This window comes from Crinia signifera, chromosome 11 (genome assembly GCF_055691185.1).
Source record: "Crinia signifera chromosome 11, ASM5569118v1, whole genome shotgun sequence".
In the NCBI taxonomy this organism is placed as follows: domain Eukaryota; kingdom Metazoa; phylum Chordata; class Amphibia; order Anura; family Myobatrachidae; genus Crinia; species Crinia signifera.
Genome location: NC_139227.1, coordinates 39,008,202 through 39,034,245, shown reverse-complemented (window position 1 = coordinate 39,034,245; position 26,044 = coordinate 39,008,202). Strand labels below are relative to the sequence as shown.

Sequence of the window (26,044 nt, the reverse complement as noted above, 5' to 3'; positions counted from 1 at the left end):
TATCACTCATTGATAAATGGGCCTTTATGTACTACTTGCGAATCATTGAACATTCTGGACAGTCGGCAGGAAAACTTTGTACAGAGGAGAAGCAAATCCAGCCGAATCGGCCCCTGGCTCCTCACCTTATGGTGCTGCCCGTGCAGCATAAAATGCAGGGTGATGAGGAAGTAGTTGCTGGCGGGGGGATTCATGTGAAATATGTATCTGTGTATTCCGTATTCCATGAGGCTCCAAACCATCATCCCAATGAAGAAGAGCGGGAAGAAGAGGAACACTGGGATAGGGATTGAGTACTCTGGCAAAGGAAGCATGGTAGATGTTAGCAACTACCCTCCCCGGCATCGAGGTACATGGATCATTGGATCATCATGGCTCAATCATTACGTTCCATACCTTTGGTGAACGAGGCAAAAAGCCTGGTGTCCCCTCGGGAGAGTTCTGTGAGACAATACCAGGTTAAATAGATGACGACGGGCGCCCACACTGCCAACACGATGTACCTGGACGGGGAGAAAGCGACGTTAGGTTTCGGAGGTGTCACAGTGGGTATCTACTCTTTGGGCCTAATTCAGACCTGCATGTAATTTTTGCAGATGAACAAAAACATGCTGCACTGCAGGTGGGGCAGATGTAACATATAAATAGAGAGTTAGATTTGGATGGGGTGTTTCAAACTGAAATCTAAATAGCAGTGTAAGAATAAAGCAGTCAGTATTTACCCTGCACAGAAACAATATAACTCCCCCAAATCTAACTCTCTGCACATGTAACATCTGCCCCACCTGCAGTGCAGAATGGTTTTGTGACCATCTGCAACTATTGCAGCCTTGCTAACAGGTCTGAATCAGGACCCTGGTGTATGGGTTCCCCTTAGACCCTGAATCTGAGGCTGTGGGAAATACGTGGAACCCGTGGCAGAATCATATGTTGAAGAGTCACAGACACAGTTACTGCAGACAATCAGTGGTACAATAAGAGTTTAGTGGCCCTTAGTTTTGATTATGAGGGGTGAGGAATGTAAACCATAAATATCTATGGACCTCATGACTTGCGGACTTTCACCCTATGAGAATGGTTTAGGTAATACAGCAATCAGCTGTCATTACTGTACATCCTGTGTGACTGACACGTCCAGCTTCCTTTATCATCCAATCACACTTCCTCTCCTGATGCTCCTCCCTTCTCACTACAATATGTGCACATATGCACTTTGGGCCTGATTCAAAAAGCATGCAAAGGACAAAACCATGCTGCTCTGCGGGAGGGGCAGATGTAACAGGTGCAAAGAGAGTTACAGTAGATTTGGGTGGAGTGTGTTCAAATTGAAATCTAAATTTCAGTGTAAAAATCAAATCTTAAGCCCCGTACACACGGGGGAGATATATTGCCCAGCAATATATTGCTAGCAATATATTCCTGAGCAATATATTGCCCAGTGTCTCCTTTGCATCAGCGACCAGAGATGGTCGCTGATTAAAAGGACCTCTGCTGGGGGAGCTGCAGAGGTAATTAGCTGGTCGCAGGAGCAAGCTCCTGCGACCAGCGATTACAATGGGTGCGCACTCCAATCACTGGCAATATGGTCGCCTGCGACCATATTCCCAGCGATTATAGCCCCTATCGCCCCGTGTGTACACAGCATTACTAACATCTGAGGGCTACAGAGGTTCCCAAACTCAGGTGTCTTATTTCCTTAGCACTGGATGGAGATAAAGTAGCAGTCAATCAGCTTCTAACTGCCATGTTACAGGTTCTGTTTGAAAAATGACAGTAGCTGTTTGGCTGCTACTTTATCTCCTGCCACTTTATCTCCACCCAACACTTAGTAAATAGACCCCTTTGTCCTCAAGGAACCCCAGGTTTTAAGGGTAACCTTGCTTGGACACCGGTGACTTATACCTCTTTTATACCAAAAGGCTGGGTTGCACCCAAGCTTTTAGACCGGGCTCTAAGGCAGGTGCGACCTGGCTTGTGACCAGGGGGGGGGCTATGGTTGTGCCCTGTGGCAGCGCTTGGAGATGAAAGCATATGCCAGCTCCACATTTCCATTGCAGTGAACAGTTGTGACCCGGGTTACCTGTTTACACTGTCCCACTACCTGGGTCCTCCCTGTGTGATGCTGACCTGGGTCCACGAGACAAAAACCCGGGTTTTTGCCTCGGTGTAAAAGAGGTATTACTTAGTAATTCAATTTGAAATAACCACCTGTGCCCAAGTATAGTTATCCTTATAACCTGGATCGTTAGGGTGCCCTGAGGACCTGCCTTATGTAGTGAGAGCGAGTAGGGAAGAGGGGACCATAGACATGACCGGGTCCAAGGACAGGTCACATGATGCACAGACATCACAAGCTGCATACGTATCTCTGCGCTGTATGCGCCTTGGCCATTTCTCTGAGGCTGGGTGGTATATAGGACGGCACCAGAGCTGTCTCGTCAGTGTGTAATGGGTATAAAGCTAATAACCCTCCCTATCCTGAGTTGATCTCTTGGCCTGGGATAATGTACTGTAGGTGGTGATGGGGCTGTGCGATCGCAGAGATGGAGAGTCGTTAGTCGCATTCCATTCTATTGCACATGCATTCCTTTTCTATTATGTACAGCAGCAGGCCCAGGATGTTCAGCCACTAAGCCGCCCGTTCATTCAAGAACCATTTAACCACACCCTCGGGGGCTGATTCAGAGGCGGATGCACTGCCAATGTCAGGCGCCTAATGTTCCATTTGCATAACAACCACCCATAGATGAAGCCGCTTCTAAGTCCACCTCTGAATCAGCCCCTCAGCCTCCATGATAGGTCTCCGTTCTGTCCACCCCACCCAAAGCCACTATTTTGTGTGCCACAGGCTACCAAGCGACTTCAAAATGGATTATCGTCTCAATACAAATGAACAATGCCTTTATAGGGAATAACAGTGAAACCAACCATGCTGTCCGGGGGCTAAACTGATTCCCCCCACTGCCAATGGCACACTCCCAAGGTTGCCTTGAGTTGGTTTGCACGCGGATATGAATCAACTCGGAGGAGAATCAGGGCTAATAGTGTGTTGTTGCTATGTGTGTGTGTGTGTACGGCCTGTATCTCCGCTGTCACTCTCATTGTTTGCTAGACTCAAGGGAAGGACAGAGATAAGGTAACCGCAAAGCGGGGAGAGAGACTGAGGGAGGGCCCATGACAGAAACTACAGGAGTGTGTGTGTGTGTGGGGGGGGAATAGGTTACAGGCTGGAAAAGAGGCGACCGACCGAAACACATGACGAGCAGGAAGTGGGGGGTGCGTTGTGTAACGTGCCTCCATAATAAGCATACATCATATATACAGTATAGATAATAGAGTTCCGGCATTGTTTGCACTGTACAGTCAGATAAAGGGTGGGCGATGCCCCTTAGGAATGTCCACATTGTATATTGCCTGAGGAACAAACAAAGGTGTAAGTTTTTTGTTGGTCGTTAAGGCACAAGTCTCCCACACTACTATCTGCCGGCTGAGTCACCTACAGCTTGTGAAGATTAATACCCCCAGTGGTCAGAAGTTTAATGGGGCCATCCCTATTTCCATTGGTAAACGGATTGGGAGTTGTGGTTGGTTGAATCGAGGCAAATGGTGTCCGATTGTATTCTCATTCTCCTGTCCTGGGAGTTATCTAATCCATGCCCAAACGGTCTCCTGGGAATGGCTAGGACGTACAGACAACATGGCCACTTACCAGGCAGTCTTGGAGCACCACTCCACAAAGTCTGATTGGAAGAGTCTAATGGGTCGGTCCACTGGTTGGTGCACCCACTCGTCATATTTCTCCCGCAGGTGACCCACCTGCCAGAGCAGAGGCTTCTCCCAGTCCACCAAATCCTGGAACAGGGAATGATATAGTCAACACCCAATTATTATACTACCTGTGCAACAGTTGTTACCATTGTAGTTATTACCCTCTTATCACATAGCGTACAGTATGCTTCTTCCTTATTACCACAGACTGGTGCCATGGTGGGGTTGGCTCTTGCTAACTTGGGGGGTCTCGTGCCCTGGACTTCAGTGCTAGAGACCCATCAGAGGAGGTCGCCTGGTCATTGGTTGGTGGAGTTTATTACAATTATTCTCATTAGTAGTACTTAGTATTATGGAGGGCACGTTGTTCTTCTGTGTGGAACTACAAATCCCAGCATGATAGTACCTCTCATTATGCTTGGAATTAGGGAGAGCATTCCAAGGGGTCCCAAGGGTGGGTATGGGTCATAGGGTTGAAACTATGAAGGTCGACATACATGATATAGGTCTATATAGCTAAGGTCGACAGGGTCGAAAGGTCAACCCAAGCATTAGGTCGACAATGAGAAGGACGACATGAGTTTTTCACTTTTTTTTTTGTCTCAAATTTCAACGCAAGTCGACATGGACACAGTATCAGTGTACGGCTGCCCTCCCAATGCTCCGGGCACAGTGTCTTGCTGAGCTTGCCTTATATTCTCCCTCCCTCCCTAGTTAATGGTAGGATATGTTGGCACAAGTCAGGTAAAAAAAACGTGAAAAACTCATGACAACCTTTTGACTGTCTATCTTCCCATCGTTGACCTAATACTTGTGTCGACCTTCCGCCCTGTCGTCCTTCGCCATTTCAACCAATTGCATAGTGTCGACCTAGCAACCTTATCCCCCCAGGGTGGAGGACTAGGCTAAGGGGGAGGGGTAGGAGACGGCTGCAGATAAGAATTTACAAGCAAGTCTGTTATACATCGGGGACCCGCGGGGCCGCGCATTTGTACCGCTGTGTGGTTTACACAAACAGCGATAGTCAGACACTTTCTAAGCGAGTTAGTAAAATTATGAAAAATCGCTCAGAAAGTGGCTGAATCACTGTGTGTGTAGGGCCCTTTAGTGGAGTTTGTTTGTGTGTGTGTGGGTGTGGGGGGGGTATACTTACCAAGCCCCTGTTGGGATACTGTTGAATGGGATGGGATGTGACTGCACAGCCCTTTATCTTTACAAACTGAACTGATACGTGTCAGCTGAACTCTCGAGCTCACAAGTACATAGGTAACAATCAACTTAAATATGGGAATAACGGCGGCAGAACAGTGGCATATAAAAAAAAAAAAAACATTGATCACTGAGAATATGACCTAACGGTGAAACGTGTCGTGTCCTGTTTTAATTTTACAGCTTGCAAATCTGTTTGTTGGCAGCTGTAAGCCACATTCTGGGTGAAAGGACTGTACGTTGGTGGAAGCCTAGGATCAATAGATAAATGACTTTTGTACAGGGATAGTTTCTGCTATCAGATCTGGACCACCCAGGTCAGACTCAGGCAGAACAGCAGCGAGCAGTACTAGACTACAACTCCTGTCGTCTGTGGCGGCCACACCTGTGGTGAATGTACAACACTAGAGAAAAAGATCAGGACTATTGTACCAGCACTTGGGACGTATCTTATCACATTGTGCTTTATCACCAACATCCTATATGACCCTTAGACCCAATAAGGACCATCTGTTCATATGCATGCACAGCGGATTTAACTCTTTCTGCCGACAAGGTATATTTATATAGGAGCTCGTGGGAGGATAGATTTGTGTTTGAGTCACAGATATTCCGTTCTTGGCCACACGAGCCTTTCGATCTGTGCAACACCAGTAAGCTGGTATTAACTTTTGCAAGTGTAACATAACTCTCTCTGCCTATATAACTCTGTTCCAATACACCATGTACTACAAACTATTGCTCTGCATTGCTCTCCATGGTCTTCTCTCAAAATCAGTCTCTTCTCTCTCTCTCCCTTAAACTCAGCCCTCTATACACATTTCTGCCTCAATTATCCATGACCCTCTTATTAACACTCATGAGATTGTTACAGATCTCTCTACATTGACAATAACATCCACAAACTATCGCCATAGACAACATTCACAAACCACCTGCAGCTACACCTATCTCTCTCTACTGCTTCTATTAGCTGGTGACATTTCACTTAATCCAGGCCCCAGCTGCTTGCCCCGCTCGCAGGCACCTAACTCTCAGGAACATAGTAATCCAGCTAACCTCATAAACATCAAATACCTCCCTTCATCCCCAAATCACTAAAATGTGCGTTATGTAATGTACGCTCTGTTGGCAACAAATTAACATCCATCCACGACCTCTTCATTTCAAACAACTTCAACCTGCTGGCTATAACAGAAACATGGCTCTCACAATCAGGCACAACCTCCCCTGCAGCCCTGTCACAAGGTGGTCTCCACTTCACACACACACACACACACACACACACACACACACACACACACACACACACACACACACACACACACACACACACACCTTCAGGCCTGGTGACAGCAGAGGAGGTGGGGTTGGAATATTACTATGATATGAAGTGGCTTCAGTTACCCACTACACTCCACGTAGGCCTAGACGTCAACCGTGGCACTCTAAATTAACGAGACACCTACAAAATCTCTCACACAAAATTGAGCGTAAATTGTGTAAATCTCACAGTCCAATGGATTTCTTTACATATAAGACTATCTATCAGTCCTATAGTTATGCCCTGGAAACTGCCAAACAAACATATTTCCAAACTCTCATTTCTGCTCAAGTGTCTAACCTAAAATGTCTTTTTAATACATTTAAATCCCTTCTCAACCCTCACCCAAGCCACCAACCACTATCCATGCACAAGATCTTGCTTCCTACTTCAGGGATAAGATTGACAAGATCAGAGATGAATTGGTATCCTCCAACTCAGCTGGCGATCTGCTCCATTCGATGCCTGAGCCCTCTGATGCATTTACTTCATTTGATCCCACAAATGAAGATGAAGTATCTGCACTTTTCTCTTCCTCCCACTCTACTACCTCTCCTTTTGACCCTATACCCTCACAAATAAGTAAATCTCTGTCTCCTGTGCTCATCCCAATCTTAACTAAAATCTGTAACCTCTCTTTCTCTACTGGTGTCTTTCCTTCATTGTTCAAACACGTAGTTATTACTCCTAATCTGAAAAAAAAACAATATTGTGACCCAAGCTCTCTCTCAACCTACCGTCCCATCTCTCAACTTTCATGCACCTCCAAACTACTTGAAAGACTTGCCTACACTCACCTCACACACTTTCTTAACTCGCACAACTTACTGGACCCGCTTCAGTCAGGCTTTCGTGCCCAACACTCCACAGAGACAGCACTGACTAAAGTTGTGAATGATCTGGTCACTGCTAAGTCTAAAGGCCACTATTCACTACTAATTCTTCTAGATCTCTCTGCTGCTTTTGACACTGTTGACCACACACGTCTCATACAAACACTGCAATCCCTAGGTCTTAAAGACACAGCCCTCTCTTGGTTCTCATCCTACCTATCTAACTGCTCCTTTAGTGTTTGTTTCTCTGATCTACCTCCTCTTCACTACCTCTGTCAGTTGGAGTACCTCAGGGTTCAGTTTTAGGTCCTCTGCTTTTCTCAATCTATACCTCATCTCTTGGCAAATTTATCAGCTCTTTTGGATTTCAGTATCATCTGTATGCGGATGATACTCAGCTCTACCTATCCTCCCCTGACATGTCCCCATCTATATTGAGCCGTGTCTCTGATTGCCTTTCTGCTGTTTCATCCTGGATGTCATATCGCCACCTCAAACTTAATATTTCAAAAACAGAATTAATTATATTTCCGCCATTAAATAGTAGTTACCAACCTGATATCTCTATTGCTGTTGAGAATATGACAATCACTCCTACCTCTCAAGCTCGCTGCCTAGGTGTTATCCTTGGCTCTCAACTTTCCTTTGTACCCCACATTCAATCTGTTTCAAAATCATGCCACGTGCACCTAAAAAACATATTAAGAATTTGCCCTTACCTTACACAAGACACTGCAAAAACTCTAATCCATGCACTCATTATCTCACGGTATTAATTATTGCAATAGTCTCCTTATTGGCCTTCCCCAATACAGACTCTCACCACTACAGTCCATCATGAATGCAGCTGCGAGGCTAATCTTCCTAGCCAGACGTTCATCGTCTGCAAAGCTACTCTGTCAGTCACTTCATTGGTTACCTGTATTCTACCGTATTCAATACAAAATTATTTTACTTACAAACAAAGCCATAAACCAAACTACACCAACATACATCTCTTCTCTTATCTCAAAGTATCTTCCAACCCGACCTCTACGATCCTCCCAAGATCTGCGTCTCTCATCCACACTCATTACTCACTCCCATTCCCGACTGCAGGACTTTCTTCGGGCTGCACCCACTCTGTGGAATGCCCTCCCAAGCACAATAAGACTCTCCTCCAGTCTCCAAACCTACAAGCGTTCCCTGAAAACTCATCTCTTCAGGTAAGCTTATCACGTTCCAGAACCAGTCACAGAATCTTGCTTTCTGGTGGAATCGATGCAATAAAGAATACAGTATCTATCCTTATGTATCAATGTCTATTTCCCTATAGATTGTAAGCTTGCGAGCAGGGCCCTCCTACCTTTTGACTGTCTGTAAATACCCTGTTTGTTGTATCACTGTCTCCTTTTGTAAAGCGCAACGGAATATGCTGCGCTATATAAGAAACTGTTAATAAATAAAATAATATTCCTGCGTCATACTGCCATAATCCAGAATATCTGGGCACCGGAACAGGGGCACCTGCAAGATATTGGCGCCATGCATTTGTGGTCATTCGTCTTAATACTCCATGGGGCAGGTTCCCCAATCCAGTCCTTGGGGCATCATTAATGAGACACCTAAAAATCATCACATCCCTGTATGAGGAGGGTACTGATTGCACTCATCCACTGGGATCCTATCGGTCTGCATCCTGCTAAATCTCATCAAGCACTCCCCAATCCGGGAGGCTGCTGCTTCACGGGAAGGTCCTATCCGAATACCCACTGCAGGCACCAACTACAGATCCTAAACTCTCAGGACGATGTGGGTTAACTCCGCAGAATGATGTCTTGTTATACAAAGAAAGAAAAGGCATCTAGGCCAGCAAGGGTGGTGTAATGGTTAGCAATACTGCTTTTCAGCATGGAGGTCATGGGTTTGGTTTCCACTATGGCCTAGATAGACTAGAATAGGCTAGATGCCAGTTTGGACTCTGGCTATGCTGGTTACCAGGCTGGATATGGTTAAGTTATACTAGATACCGGACTGGGGCCTGTTTAACTTGTTACCGAGCTAGAGCTGGTTAGACGGAGTGCTGGACTGGGACCGGTTAAACTGGGTACCGGAATAGAACCGGTTAGGCTGAGTGCTGGACTGGGACTGGATAAACTTGGTACCGGGCTAGAGCTGGTTAGGCAGAGTGCTGGGCTGGGACCGGTTAAACTGGGTACCGGGCTAGAACCAGTAAGGCTGAGTGCTGGACTGGGACTGGATAAACTGGGTACCGGGCTAGAACCAGTTAGACTGCATGTTAATCTGGGACCGGTTAAACGGCATACCGGGCTGGAACGGTTATTCTTATTACCGGATTAAGATTGGCTATAACGGAAATAGTTTGGAACCGAGTAAGTAGTGGTAAATCAAGCTGGTGCTGGAATTACTGTACACTGGCTGGGACCAGTAATGATGCAGCGATTAACTAGATTAGAACCAGGTGCACTGTGATCCGGCAGTACTTCTGCAGGATAACACAGACACAGACCCTGAGATCCGAACCCGAGGGAGGCAGTGGATGAGTGAATGTTGACCGACAATAGCCATATTTTTAAGGCGGCAATCATTTACACGGCAAAATCATGCACCTCTGACCATTTGGACCCAATTACATATCCCCCCTATTCTTCTACTAAGTGCGGTATACAAAAGCTAATAGCGATGGCATGGGCTAGGATAAACCATTAGTACAACTGCTAAGAATGAGTTCTGTAGATTGGCGTATTCAATGTGGGATTCCGACTGACGGAACGGCCTGACAGTCAGAATCACGGGCTGTTTTCAGTCAGCTCGCCTGCATCTCAACAGGCGGAATTCAATGTTCCGCCTGTCGAGTGTCAAAAAGTGGGCGTTTCGGTGAATATGACCGTAACCTTGACATTCCACGGCCATTTCCAATAAAACAGTTCCTACTTGTTTTAAAGTCGGATTTGCCATCATTGCTGTCGGAAATGGCAGCATTGAATAGGCGGTGGCCGCTATTTCCCCTGTCGGAGATAGCAGTCAACATTGAATTCTGCCCATAGTCTATAGGATACAATAATAATTAAAATCTTCACAGCAATACAAATTAAATTAGTTTACAGTCACACAGAACAACCCAAATATTGCAAACGTCATTGTTGCAGTATTTGGTTATATTGTCGGTGATTGCTTCAGACACAGACACTTAACTAGTAAACAGACACTGACTTCATACAATGATTAGTCCGCAAATAGTTTGTTATATACTTCATGATCTTATAGACCCACAAAGTCCCTGTACGTTTTTTATTTTAAAATTAAGTGTTTATTGCTCATTTAAAAGCAAATTAGTTTGATTGAATACTGAAAATGTTTCCAAACCAAGAATGTAACATATGACAAATCGACAAAACATACACTGGAGCTTAGATAAGGTATCCGCTGATTAACTTGTTAATAAACCCATCAATCAGTAATCCAGGAACAGTATGAGAAAGGGAAAATCTAGAAAGAGTAAGAGCATGGAAAGAAGGGGTAGATTAAAGAGAAAGAAAGAAGCTTCAAATCCAGGGGATAAAACTGCCATATATAGTGGTAGGAGGAGAGAAGCCACTCCCCACCTTAACGTAGGGAGAAGCCACTCGCCACCTGAATGTAGGGAGAAGCCACTCGCCACATGAACGTAGGGGAGAAGCCACTCACCGCCTGAACTTAGGGAGAAGCCGCTCGCCGCCTGAACGTAGGGAGAAGTCACTCACCACGTGAATGTACAGAAGAAGCCACTGGCCACCTGAACATAGGGAGAAGCAACTCGCCACGTGAACGTAGGGAAGAAGCCACTCGCCATCTGAACCTAGGGATAAGCCACTTGCCACCTGAACATAGGGAAGAAGCCACTCGCCATCTGAACCTAGGGATAAGCCACTTGCCACCTGAACATAGGAAAGAAGCCACTCGCCACCTGAACGTAGGGAAAAGCCACTCGCCACCTGAATGTAGGGACAAGCCACTCGCCACCTGAATGTAGGGACGAAGCCACTCGCCACCTGAACGTAGGGGAGAAGCCACTCGCCACCTGAACGTAGGGGAGAAGCCACTCGCCACCTGAGCATAGGGGAGACGCCGCTTGCCAAGTGAACGTAGGGAAGTAGCCACTAGCCACATGAACTTAGGGAAGCCATCAAGCATTCCACAGTCCAAGAGTCTTGTATTTCTATCCACTCAACCTAAAGTGCTACATAGTGACTTATAGTGGTCACTGCGCAGTAGGGATTTTGTCTACAGAAAGTGTCTGCTAAAATGTCCCTTGGCCTACCACAACATATAGACTAGAGAATGAGGGCCTAAATCAGAAGAAGCCACTCGCCACCTGAACATAGGGAGAAGCTACTCGCCACCTGAACGTAGGGAAGAAGCCACTCGCCTTCTGAACCTAGGGAAAAAACACTTGCCACCTGAACATAGGGAAGAAGCCACTCGCCACCTAAACGTAGGGAAAAGCCACTCACCACCTGAATGTAGGGAAGAAGCCACTCGCCACCTGAACGTATGGAAGAAGTCACTCGTCACCTGAACGTAGGGGAGAAGCCACTCGCCACCTGAGCATAGGGGAGACGCTGCTTGCCAAGTGAACGTAGGGAAGAAGCCACTAGCCACATGAACTTAGGGAAGCCATCAAGCATTCCACAGTCCAAGAGTCTTGTATTTCTATCCACTCAACCTAAAGTGCTACATAGTGACTTATAGTGGTCACTGCGCAGTAGGGATTTTGTCTCCAGAAAGTGTCTGCTAAAATGTCCCTTGGCCTACCACAACATATAGACTAGAGAATGAGGGCCTAAATCAGAAGAAGCCACTCGCCACTTGAACATAGGGAGAAGCTACTCGCCACCTGAACGTAGGGAAGAAGCCACTCGCCTTCTGAACCTAGGGAAAAAACACTAGCCACCTGAACATAGGGAAGAAGCCACTCGCCACCTAAACGTAGGGAAAAGCCACTCACCACCTGAACGTAGGGAAGAAGCCACTCGCCACCTGAACGTATGGAAGAAGTCACTCGTCACCTGAACGTAGGGGAGAAGCCACTCGCCACCTGAGCATAGGGGAGACGCTGCTTGCCAAGTGAACGTAGGGAAGAAGCCACTAGCCACATGAACTTAGGGAAGCCATCAAGCATTCCACAGTCCAAGAGTCTTGTATTTCTATCCACTCAACCTAAAGTGCTACATAGTGACTTATAGTGGTCACTGCGCAGTAGGGATTTTGTCTCCAGAAAGTGTCTGCTAAAATGTCCCTTGGCCTACCACAACATATAGACTAGAGAATGAGGGCCTAAATCAGAAGAAGCCACTCGCCACTTGAACATAGGGAGAAGCTACTCGCCACCTGAACGTAGGGAAGAAGCCACTCGCCTTCTGAACCTAGGGAAAAAACACTAGCCACCTGAACATAGGGAAGAAGCCACTCGCCACCTAAACGTAGGGAAAAGCCACTCACCACCTGAACGTAGGGAAGAAGCCACTCGCCACCTGAACGTATGGAAGAAGTCACTCGTCACCTGAACGTAGGGGAGAAGCCACTCGCCACCTGAGCATAGGGGAGACGCCGCTTGCCAAGTGAACGTAGGGAAGAAGCCACTAGCCACATGAACTTAGGGAAGCCATCAAGCATTCCACAGTCCAAGAGTCTTGTATTTCTATCCACTCAACCTAAAGTGCTACATAGTGACTTATAGTGGTCACTGCGCAGTAGGGATTTTGTCTCCAGAAAGTGTCTGCTAAAATGTCCCTTGGCCTACCACAACATATAGACTAGAGAATGAGGGCCTAAATCAGACATGATCTCACGGCTGCTAATTTTCAGAGTCCTGTGATCAGGGGTACCCCGCCTCGCCAGAGTGAAATCCCGCACCTTGCAAGTCTGCGAAAGGCTTCCGAAAATACAGCAGGCCTGCAAATAGCTGAAAATCCCGTCGCAAGCCGCTCACCATCAAATGATTTCCCAGTGTGTGCAGTCTGTGCGTAGCGGCTGGCAGTGGTCGAAGTGGAAATTTTGAAGTGGGGGTATGGAAATTTTGAAGTGGGGGTATGGAAAAGTAAAGAGTGAATATAGTGCGCACCTTCGGACACCCCCTGTCCATCAACGTCCCCTGCCAGACTGCCCCGTTGTACAGGGGTATTACAAAAGCACAATATGCGCTGCTGAGTGATCAGAGAGCATCTTCAGATTAAAGTGGCGGTATGGCATACCCCCGTATACCGCCCCACTTCGACCACTGGCGGCTGCCATAGAAACCGGATGATTGGAGCCGGAGCTGACGTCACATGACCTCCCCTCAGACACCTCGGCAGGCCTGTGCTTTTCCCTGACACTCCCAGGAAACATCCGGTTACCACCCCAAAACGCTGGCTTCCTGTCAACCCCCTGCGTACGGCCAGCTATATAAAAAGTAGCACAATTTTATAACAGGACGGCCTGGCGCATGCATACTACGGGTCGTACAAATTCGCAGTCTACTGATAATCGCCCGGACCATGAATTTGGTCTGAATTAGGCCCTTTTAGAAAATTGCTAACTTTTCAATAAATATTAAAACACAGCGATGCCATAGCAAATGGCACGGTAATAAAACAGGAGAAATGAGATAAAATACAGTGTGTCTGTATGTATGTAGATATGTGTACGGTGCATACATTTACACAGGTGTGGAAAATGCTGCAAAGTAAAGCCCCAGCATTGGTGTGATCGGCCTGTGCCTTCACAGCAGCAATGGTGTGACCGGCCTGTGCCTTCACAGCAGCAATAGTGTGACCGGCCTGTGCCTTCACAGCAGCATTGGTGTGACCGGCCTGTGCCATCAGTACTTCTAGATACACAGTCAGGGATAATGTAGGGTTAGAGTCTGGTGTGTGATTACCCATCACCCCTGCTACTACAGTATGACTGATGGAAGGTAAGTGCATACAAGCTTATATTGCTTATCACGCTGTAAGGAACCAGCGCTGTAATTACTTTACTCACAATCTGTGAGGCCTAGAGAGGAATGCAGCAGAGCGTGCTCTCTTACCGTCTCTGGATTAAAGGTTTTAAACTGCACTCCGGGCGTGGAACTGGCGTGGCTCTGAGCGGGCGAGGACTGTTTCACTCGTTCTCTCACGTGCTGGAAGAGAAGAAGCATTGGGAAAACAACAATCAGCATCACGGTTGTTAAGATATTGCTAATAATCTATACACCAATCTATTACCAGTACAATATAACGCTCTATTGCCGATATTATACACCGCACTATTGGTGCATACCCCCATGCCATAGCAATTTCCTTATCATATCAAAATATAGCGTTGTACTGCAATGTACTAAACGGACATTGGTTTACTCCTGATGCACTTCCAATAAAATAGATATTGATGCTCTACAATTGGACTACTCCACTGTCATGGCATATGCCAATGTCTTATCAATGCTATATACCATATTATAAATACTATACATTATTCCACCTTACTATAAATACTATATACCATCTATACAGGTATATTGCCTGTATAGTAAGCCATTTACTGAAGAGCTTTTAATTTTATCCACACATTTCAATGTATAATTACCCATGGCTTAACAGAGAATATGTCACTCGCATCAGTCCCTGCACCAATGGAGCTTACAATCTATACCCTCCCAGATGGACACGCACACACACAATAGGGTTACAGTTTCTGCAGGAGCTGAAATAACCAGCCAGTATGTTTTAGGGTTGTGGGAGGGAACTAAAGCACCCTGGGGAAACCCATGCAAACAAGAGGATAACATACAAACACCACACAGATACACCCTTACTTGGAATCAAAACCAAGACCTCAGTGCTGTGAGGCAGTATTATTGCTAACCATTACCCCCATTGTTGGGGATGTTCATAAATGTATGAGGTCACATTGTTTTATTTATGAATATTATTAATATGAAGCATGAGGATACATACAGGATACAGAAAAAGGAGTGAATTGGTCATTTTCCATATACAGTGCATCTGGAAAGTATTCACAGCGCTTCACTTTTTCACACATTTTGTTGTTACAGCCTTATTCCAAAATAGAATAAATGTTTTATGTCAATATTCTACTCACAATGGGGCAGATGTATTAAGCCTTAAAAAGAGATAAATGCAAGGGTGATAGAGAGATAAACGACCAGCCAATCAGCTCCTTACTGACTTTTTTCAAACACAGCTTGTAACATGGTAGTTAGCAGGTGATTGGCTGGACGTTTATCTCTCTATATCACCCTTGCATTTATCTCTTGTCAAGGTTTAATACATCTGCCCCAATACCTCATAATGACAATGGAAAAAAGATTTTGGGAGATTTTGATAATATGAAAATTAAAAAACTTAAGAAATCACATGTACATAAGTATTCACAGCCTTTACCACAGGGTTGCCGACTTTCAAAGCTCCTCTCCGGGAGAAGCCCGGAGAGGAGACTTTCATTACCCGTTCGGGGGCGGGGCCCCGCCCCCATTATAGGAAATAGTCAAAATCGCTCATCTCCATGGAGGGGGCTAAAATGACACGAGTATGTCGTTTCAGCTCCGCCCCCTCCTCTGAGACCCGCGGATTGCGGCATTTAAATGCCGCGATCGGGGGGCTCAGTGGGGGTCCGGGAGGGTTGCCCACCCTTCCGGGGGGCCGGGAGGGGGACCCGATTTTCGGGAGACTCCCAGTAATTCCGGGAGGGTCGGCAACCCTGCTTTACCATGAAGCACAAAATTGAGCTCAGGTGCATCCTGTTTCCACTGATCATCATTGAGATGTTCCTTCAGCTTAATTGGAGTCCACCTGTGGCAAATTCAGGGGATTGGATATGATTTGGTAAGGCACACACCGGTCTATATAAGGTCCCACATGTGACAGTGCATGTCAGAGCACAAATCAAGCATGAAGTCAATGGAATTGTCTCTAGACCTCCAAGACAGGATTATCTCGAGGCACAAACCTGGGGAGGGTACAGAAAAATATCTGCTGCTTTCAAGGTTCCATTGTGCACAGTGGCCTCCATCATCCATAAACTGAGTGATCGGGGGAGAAGGGCCCTAGTCAGTGAGGTGACCAAGAACCCAACAGAGTTGGGCTATAGCATTCCTCAATGCAGAGAGGAGAACCTTCCAGAAGGACAACCATCTCTGCAGCAATTCACCAATCAGGCCCAGATTTTTGCTGCTGAATTTAAAATTGTGATTTTAGACATTGGGACCAGATGCACTAAGCTTCAAAAGTGATAAAATGGAGAGTGATAAACAGCCAGCCAATCAGCTCGTACCTGCCATGTCACAGACTGTGTTTGAAAAATGTCAGGCAGAAGCTGAGTTATTTATGAACAGTTTGCTATACCCCACAGGCACCAATAAACAATAAGTGTATGTTTCTAGAAAGTGTATATGGGAGTGACAAACTTTTTTAGTAATTTATAGTTTGTGTACTAGCAGAAGGTAATACCTTGGGGTAGCGACTATGGCTTTTATTCAGATCTGATCGCGGTACAAATTTTTTTGGGGAAAATGGGCAAAACCATGTAGGAATACCACTAATGATCCATCCTGTAGTACCGCTAGTGACGCGTACTGCAGGACAATGCCATACCAACAATGGTAGTACCGCTAGTGACCCGTGCTGCAGGACAATGCCACACCAACAGTAGTACAGGTTGAGTATCCCGTATCCGTGTATCCATTTTCCGAATTATTCCAAAAACCGTGGTTTTTACCCCCCTAACCCTCTTTTCATACTTACCAAGTCCCAGGGCGTCCACAGCAGGCCTCCGGCATCTTCTCCAGGGCCTCCAGCGGTCCCAGGAATGCATTGCGTGAGTGTGCGCAATGCACGCAGAGAAGATGCCGGAGGCCTGCTGTGGACGCCCAGGGACTGTGTGGACGCCGAGGGACCACCGGACACCATCAGGGGACAGGTAAGTAAGCCTAAAAAAAATTATTCTAAAAACCGAAAAAATCCCATATCCGGAATGCTCGTGGTCCCGAGCATTTCGGATAAGGGATACTCAACCTGTAGTACCGCTAGTGACCCGTACTGCAGGACAATGCCCCACCAACAGTGGTAGTACCGCTAGTGACCTGTACTGCAGGACAAAGCCCCACCAACAGTTGTAGTACCGCTAGTGACCCGTACCGCAGGACAATGCCACACCAACAGTAGTAGTAGTTCCGCTAGAGATCCGTACTGCAGGACAATACCCCACAAACAGTAGGAGTACCACCAGTGACCTGTGCTGCAGAACAATGCTCCACCAACATTGATAGTGAATCATTATATTAAACAGACACAGACATGTTCCTCACAGGAACAGAACATATCGATCTCCTGGCCTGTGTCATTCATACCACAAAGGAAGAACCCGTGCAACTCCATCCCGCTCTTTTATTACAATTTATATTGATTTTCCAGAGCAGGTGGTGAATGAAACAATAAAGGACACTGAAACCATGTTTTCCCAGATAGTAACGTAGATTAGAGTACAGTCATACTGGTGATTCACTGATAGTGACAAAGAGGCAGCTGTACTAAGCAGCCAATCAGATGCCAACTGCCATTTTCCAAACCCAACCTATAACGTGACAGCTAGGAGCTGATTGGCTGCTGCCTTATCACCGGCGACTTTATCACTTTTCCAGGCTTAATACTTCTGCCCCAGAGTCCCATGCAGGCACAGGGTGACGGAAATGACACGTGTGACTGTCCTCATACCTGCAGGTATCCCGCCTTGGAGGAGGAATCTTTCTTTCAGCTTCCATTAACTTTATGACATAGGTTCTCAAACTAAGCCCCTGACACCCCAAACAGTTCACCATTTCCAGGTTACCCAGCGGGTGCACAGATGTAGTCATTACCCACGGATATCCACAGGTGGAGATAATTATTTAGCTTGTGATTCCATGAGGAGACCTGGAAAACATGGCCTGTTTGGGGCCCTGAAAACCGTTTATGAGAACCAAATGCATGTTGTCTAATGACGTCAGAAAATCCTGAGCCCACACCAGCCAGGGTGCAATCTCTAATTGGCATTAAGGTGGGTACACACTGGCCGATATATTGATACCCCATCGGCCAGTGTGTACCATCGATATACCTGTGAATGGCGTCCAACATAGCCGATGCCTGATATATCTAAAGATATGCATCCGCCCATTTGCGATGTCTGTCCCGGCGGATTTGGCAGTGTGTGTGGAGAAGAAGCTGCCCGATCTGTCTGTAGATGTATCCATTAGTGTGTACCCAGTTTTACAGTCCTCGTTAAGAGGTGAGTTAATTAGAACAGCCAATTTGATTTTGCATGGATATCCTTAAAACCTGCACTGTAATGATGGAGTATGGGCTACTCTGCATGGCTGCAAATCCTCGGGTCGACACAAGGTCATTGTGGAAATGGTCAACAATATGAAAAAAATCAACACAATTTTTTCACCTGTGATTTCATCACATGGGCCCCTAATTCATGTGCTGCCTATGTCGGGCACTTTCCTGATCCCAACTGTTCTCCGCGTGGTTGGTAAAGAATGAAAAAATGTGAAAATTGGAAAAACATTTAAAAAACCGTCAACCTTTTTGTATGATGACCTTTCATCCGGATACCACTCTGGAAATATGAGGAGCAAGCAGGCGTCATGGCAGTGAGCATGGTGACAAAGAAAAGGATTGCAAAATAACTAGAGTGGATTGTCAGGGTAGCACCAAACAGCGAACTTCATCGTGGGTTTCCTATAAGAACATTTCAGTAGAAGATCAGGCATGTCCAAACTGTGGCCCTCCAGCTGTTGTGAAATTACACATCCCAGCATGCCTTGCCATAGTTTTAGCATTTCCTTATAGCACAACTGTGGCAAGGGCATGATTGGGATTAATGGGATACGGTCGTATTGTTGACCAGACCAGACTGGCAACAAGTTTGACAGGGTTCTAGGTCGACATGGATGAAGGTCGATAGGTGTCTAGGTCGACATGGGACTAGGTCAACATGGTTTTAGGTCGACAAATGCGTTAGGTCGACACGGGTTAGGTTGACAGGTTGCGAGGTCGACATGGGTGTATTCACTGTTTTTTGAGCCGACATGTGCCGACAGGCGGTATTTCATGCCCTACCATCCAGTAGGGCGTGGTGTGAGAATACAATAGTGTGCCGAGCGCAGTGTGGCACCGTGCCCAAAGCATCGCGAGAGAAGTGAGCGATGTGAGGGGCTACGGTTGACTTCCAACTGTGTCTGTGTCGACATTCGGGTCAAAAAACAGTGAAAAAACCCATGTTGGCCCCGTGACCTGTTGACCTAACCCATGTCGACCTAACGCATTTGTCGACCTAAACCCATGTCGACCTAAACACATGTCGAACTAGACACATGTCGACCTTCACCCATGTCGACCTAGAACCCTGTCGACCTAACTGTGTAGACCTAATGAATGTCAGCCTAAGTCTGGTCAACAATACGATCCACACCCAGACTAATGGTATCCATGCACGGTGGTTAGCAGTGCTGCCCTACAGCACTGGGTTGTAATACCATTAATGACAAATATTCTAGAAGTTCTAGATTCTGTCTGTTCTTCTTCTCCTGGGATCTAATATGTAATACTACCAATCTGCAGCTTCTCTGGAGATCTGCAGAGCATTGTGCAACTCCATTTATCTCTCTGCAGACACCGGACGCTCTGTTCTACAGATTTTTTTACAAGGCAGGAAAAGCCGGAAAGACTGGATCGGTTTTAACCTCTTGTAAAAAGTAAAAAAAGACCAACAAAACTGGTTGCAGTAACTATGGCGGAGAGGTTAGTATCGGGGCAGGATGACAGCATGGGAACAGATAATAAAGGGGTCACCAGGGGGGTGGGGGGGTTGGGCTATGTCGTTATATCTAGGTACATTTACCCAGTTCTGCTGGGTATACAGCTGTCACTGATACGTCACATTGCTGCAGAGGTTTTGCTAAGGGCAGCACTGGCACCTGGATCAGTGCATTATGGGTGCACACCTGAATTATGTCTTATCAATAAACAAATATTTACAGTGTGCAGCGAGGAGATATTTACATTGATACCACCAGGCCTGACCTTCAGCTGTTTCTCTGCCTATGGTTACTGTTATTTAAACATGGGTTGGTATAAATGAATTTAATATTAAGGGCCAGATGTATCAAGCTTCAAAAAGGTGATAAAGTGGAGGGTGATAAACAACCAGCCAATCAGCTCTGCCTCCAGCCTGATATGTTACAGGCTGTGTTTCAAAAATGAAGACACTGTAGAAGCTGATTCCATTCTCATGTTCTAAGGGGGTATAGCTGTCAAATGCCCTTTCACTGAGGGCAAACAAATGACTGTTTCTTGTCTGTCAGCAAGAAAAATCGTCATGATATCTTAAATGCAATGTAGCAATGACACAGCAGCGCAGAGCTGGATTACCAACATACCACCACCCTCCCACACACAGCTGGGGTCCTCTTAGCTACATCACCAGCACGTGGGGGCAGTAAGGCATAATGTGTACTGGGGGCACGGGTCAAAGGTCGCCAAAATGTCGACACAATGAAAATGCTGCAGCATGAAAAGGTTGACGTGAGTTTTTCCATGCTTTTTTTGTGTCGAGGAGAAGGACCCTGCACCCAGAAACTTTACTGAACAGCTCGGACAGCGGTTATTACTTTTATATGCTAACTAGCGTCGGCGAGAGGACAGCCACCAGCGGCTCAGCGGAGAGGCGTTTCTATTGTCTTCCCTGCACAGAGGACACGCTCCACAGACACACCTGCCGGCCTCTCCATCTCCATGTGTGCCTATTCCATTTAACGGTTTGTTTTCTGTTCTACCACTATATCTGGGGCCACCACATTCCCGACACATTATAAGGACATATACCATTAGCCACTCTATGGACCATTGATCCGAGTGTCCTCGATTTGCTGTATCAACTTCGATACATGCATATGAAAAGTGTACCACAATGTCGACCCAATGCTTGTGTTCGACCTAATGACCCTGTCAACCTTAAGCAATGTTGACCTTTTTCATGTGTCGACCAAAGGCCTCTCGGCCTTCTGTGGTCAACATAATGCATGTCGACCTTCTGACTTGCAACCTAGTGACCATTTACCTTTTTTAGAGTTTATTAATATTAATGTTTTTTAGAGTGCTTTTTTTTGCACGCAATTGTATTTTTTATTTTACATTTCCACGTGATTATATATCAATGATACAACCGGTCATATATGCTATGTTAGTTAGCTCATTAATAAAAAAATAACTATTCAATTACCATTATTGAGTGTGACAATCTTCTGCATTCTCAATTCATTATTAAGTATATTTATATTAAAAGGTTTTTACAATGTAAAATCTGTCAACATGGACGCCCAATTAGTGTAGCGAGTCCACGCGAATGAAAAAGCCTATCTATATAGATATACCCACCCTACCTACCAACATATGTGCGTTGGATTCAGCGGCGGTCCAACCAGGGTGTAATTAGGCCCCACCCCCTCATAACATGATTTGTGACTCTTTGAAGAGGGGGAGGATCTTAACGGCTGAAGGGGCAGGCTTCAATCATGGTCCACGGCATGCGACTCCATTAAAATAAATACATTTGGTGCCTTCTGAGAATTCTGGGTACTCAAGAACCCATGGGCTTACTCTGAATTGGACCATCCACCCTGGTTGGTCTGCTTCTGAATCCAACGCACATATGTTGGTAGGTAGGGTGGGTATGTCTTATACAGAACAGCTCACGTTTCCAAGCATGCTACAGTTACCCAAATACCAAGTATCAGTATGTGGCCATCCTACCAGGATCACACAGCAAATTTGCCGGCAGGCATGCTGTAAATTCATGGGGGTGAGCACAATGACTTGGGTGAAAAATCTGCAATCTGTTTGCTTCATTCATGGTGCCCTCAGTCTCCGCATTCATAAAATTCCAGCTCCCACTCGTCCCCCCTCCACATGCTAGTGAGTACAGGGCAGCACAGACAAGCACACAGTGACTGTTCCTATACTACGTCCCACGTCCTGGTCCTCTGTGTGGGGAGAAGAGCAGTGCTGTAATCGCTGCTGTCCAGCACACTGGGCAGCGCTCATAGGGAGTTAGTAGTGTTTTCCCAGTTATATTTGTCTCAGGTAGTATCAGTCTGTTTTATGACTATTGCCAGACTGTTAGTAGGACTTAACGTGGTCCTGGAGAGGTGGCGGAACTCATTTCTCCTGCCACTGACCCCCCACATCACCTTCCCACTAGGCCAGTGTCAGGGTTTAGTGCCCTACCTCCCATACTTTATAAAGGGGAAGTGGTCTCACCAGAAAGGGGTGTGGTCACACAGTAGTACCCCCAATTAAAATAACTCCACACAGTAGCACAATTATACTCAGATTACACTGCATGTATTGCCCCTGATTCATATTACATTACCTAGTAGTTCCCCTTATTCCCTTTACGACACATAGTAGTACCCCTTATTCAAGTTATGACACAGTAGTGCCCCTTATTGAAGTTACACTACACAATAGTACCCCACACACACTTTAACCCCGGTCTGTCAGTTTCATTTAAGCATCTGGCCCACAGCCACCTGCCAGTCCAATCCTGGACTATTGCTTGTCTTGAGGGCTGAGTCTGGGAAATCCTGAAGTAATGTAATACCGTAGCTTAATTTGGCGAAATTATGCTACAAAAATATATATAATCCCACATCTGAAACTGTTTACTGCCAATATGGTCAAATAGTAATCTGAGTTCTCAAACTGTTCACCTCTCATCCCTACCAATAGAATATAGCCTTAAACATCAAATAAGACTACTTTTGAGTGTGTGTGTATATAATACCGTACTTGTATATTATAAAGCAAAGCTGTATACCGGAAACAATTCTTTATATTTAACTACACCTGCCTATTCCATACTGGAGGGAAAGTAAACGTTTCTCGGAATAGCGGCGTTAATCTATCCCACATTACTACTGAAGGTGAACAGCCGGAGCTTATGGAATTGACATGCAGTCTCCTAGGTAACAGGACCTTTCTGTGTACACTGAAGATTGGATTCATACAGATCATACGGGTCAGTGAGTCCTGGACTGATAACATGAGCTTTAGGTCTTATACCAGATTACCTTTGTAAACTTTCTAAGAATTGTCCTATTGGCTAGAATTCCTTGCAAAGGAAGATTCTGGTTACTAACAATAGCCCTGCAGACCCCGCGTGGCGAGGAGGTGCTGAGAAAGTGTGGGCGCCGGGGGTATGGTTACACTGCTGCAGTGTCTGTGGCCGGGACTCACTGTTAGTTGTCTATGGCGGCTGTGCGGTCCCAGCTCTCCGTCTCCTCCTTGCGGTGCTACTGAAAACTGACCCTCACAAGAGGCAGCTCCCTCCTCTAGCATCTTTAAAAACAGTCTGCTATTAGGGGCAGCCATTTTGGGAGGGTCACCTTTCATTAGGAGCAGTTCTTGGAGCACTGGGAATGCAGTAGTAAACCAGCCAGGAATGCAGCAATGGCGTCAAGCGGCATGCAAAGGGGGTAAGGGGGGGTTAACTTTACTCAGGCGGGGGTAACTTTACTCGGGCAGGCGGGGAGGCACTGCCAAAATTGGCGGGGGGTGCATATTTATTAGTTACGCCACTGGGTTACAGTCAGACCCTTGATCCCCCATACTTTTAGAGAACGGCAGAAATACATTTACTCTCTTATACTCATCCTGTGGGTATCTTATATAATTTACTAAATTCTTGTCTCTGACTTGTGTAGTGAGTGGCAAGTGGTTGTGGGTGAGTCTCTTACATCTGGAGAGATGGGGATAGACAGAACATAGACTGGTGCCAGGATTAGCTGACAAGTGACACCACAGAGAGAACCAGTTCGGTGATTCCCCTGATGAAGTTCCTTTGGGATGAAACGCTTTGGATTAACTATTGTGTGTGTTAAAAAAAAAAAACTTCTAGACGTATAGCACTATCCTGTGGTATTTCTCAATTTATATGGATTCACTGGAGAGGACAACATCATAAACCACTATCATTAGATGACCACAAAAAAAAAGATGTTAAGCTGCTCGGTAAGCAGCGATCAATGGCTGCTCCCGAGCGTTGTTGAATCACCCTCTTTATCACCATCCACTTTATCTCTCTCCAAGGTTTAGTACATAGACCCCAAAGTCTGTCTTTACTAGTCGCAAAGGTTGTACATGTCAGCCAGGCTCATGCTATTCAAGGTGCCTTCTAATAGGCTTATCACGTAGCGCAGTTGTGTTTTATGTATAACAGGAATATTATCTGCACGTGGGAAACATGTAGAGGGCAGGACAAGAGAGCTGCAGACTGTGCGCTCCAATGGCAGAAAGTGCCCAACAACATTCCTAAAGGAGCTACTGGCCATGGATGCATGGCGTACACATTCCCACTGACACCACTAGTCCAGTCCAGGGCCTTTCACCAGTAAGGATTCGGAATCATAAACCCTGGATCCCAGCAAAAAAGTCACAATATAATGGACTCTATTCAGCCATGGAAGAGAGATGCAGCAGTGTAATGCTGTCATTGTAACATAGCAAATATACCACATTGTACACATTATGCCATACAGTGCCCCCAGCTCCCATTATGCCACACAGTATTCCCAGTACCCATTATGGCACACAATGTCCCCAGCTCACATTATGCCACAAAGTGCCTTCAGCTCCCATTATGCCACACAGCATTCCCAGTACACATTATGCCGGGTAAGTTATGGCGGTCCGACAAATCGGGATACCAACGGTCAGTATACCGACATCGGAATCCCGACTGCCAGTGCCCCGGCAGGGGGGAGAGCGCAAAGAAGCCCCTTGCAGGCTCGCTGTGCTCGTGACCCTTTGCTCATCACAGGTTCGATTCTCGCTCTGTCGGTGTCGTGGACCCCCACAAGGGAGAATATCCCCTGTCAGTCAGGATCACGGCTGCCAGGCATTTAAACAGTCAGGATTCCGATGTGGGAGTACTGACTGTTGGAATCCCAACTGTCGGACAGTCATCCGGCACCTCATTATGCACAATGCCCCCAGCTCCCATTATGCCACACAGCATTCCCAGTACACATTATTCCACACAGTGCCCCCAGCTGCCATTATGCCACACAGCATTTTCAGTACACATTACGCCACCCCGTGCCCCCAGCTCCTATTATGCCACACAGCATTCGCAGTACACATTATGCCACACAGCTTTTTCCAGTACACTTTATGCCACACAGTTCCCCCAGCTGCCATTATGCCACACAGCATTCCCAGTACACAATAATCAGTGCGATGCTCACACTCAAATTATTTAATATTGGTAACCACTTATCACAAGCTAGGAGTAGCCAGGGGCTTACTCTGCGACTCAAGGCCGGAGCTGACTTCACAAACCCTCCTCTAACAGCCTTTGACCACCCCCCTACTTCCTGTCAATCACCTTGCAAACAGCTAGTAGGAAAAAAGTAGCAGGCTTTCATCGCAGCACGGCGTCACTGCCCAGATGCATGCGCAGTGTATTGATAATTGACCACTGTAGCATGCAGCCGACCACTTCTCAGCCTGATACGTATTTTCTGATTGGCTGCTATGAGTTCTAGCACAAGTTCCTGTACATTAATGTTCAGCCCAGTGTGGGTGGTATAGGTTGGAGATTTATTATGGTAAATAAGGGAGGGTTAGGATGGTAAGCCGTGACAAATACTGTAGATGTGTTTGCAGACATGTATACCAAAGAGGCACACATCATGGTTGTGGTATGTAACCATGGTAGGTCAGACAGTGCTAGAATATGGATACGGCACCAACATCTGACCGCCATATCATATGTAATAACCACGATAACGTACAGGAAGGGATCTACTACAAATGTTAAGTGCCAGATCACATGACTGACT

The 26,044-nt window shown here is 46.2% G+C and overlaps 1 protein-coding gene across 1 annotated transcript in view; it reads right to left on the bottom strand.

Moving 5' to 3' along the window:
- The window catches only part of FA2H (fatty acid 2-hydroxylase), a 54,536-nt gene that overhangs the window by 3,385 nt on the left and 25,107 nt on the right, over positions 1 to 26,044 (bottom strand). The window contains exons 2-5 of the mRNA XM_083163834.1: positions 14,186 to 14,278; positions 3,710 to 3,852; positions 397 to 503; positions 126 to 298 (exon numbers count right to left, since the gene is read on the bottom strand). Coding sequence (XP_083019960.1) covers positions 126 to 298; positions 397 to 503; positions 3,710 to 3,852; positions 14,186 to 14,278 — 516 coding nt within the window. The remainder of the gene's footprint in view (positions 1 to 125; positions 299 to 396; positions 504 to 3,709; positions 3,853 to 14,185; positions 14,279 to 26,044) is intronic.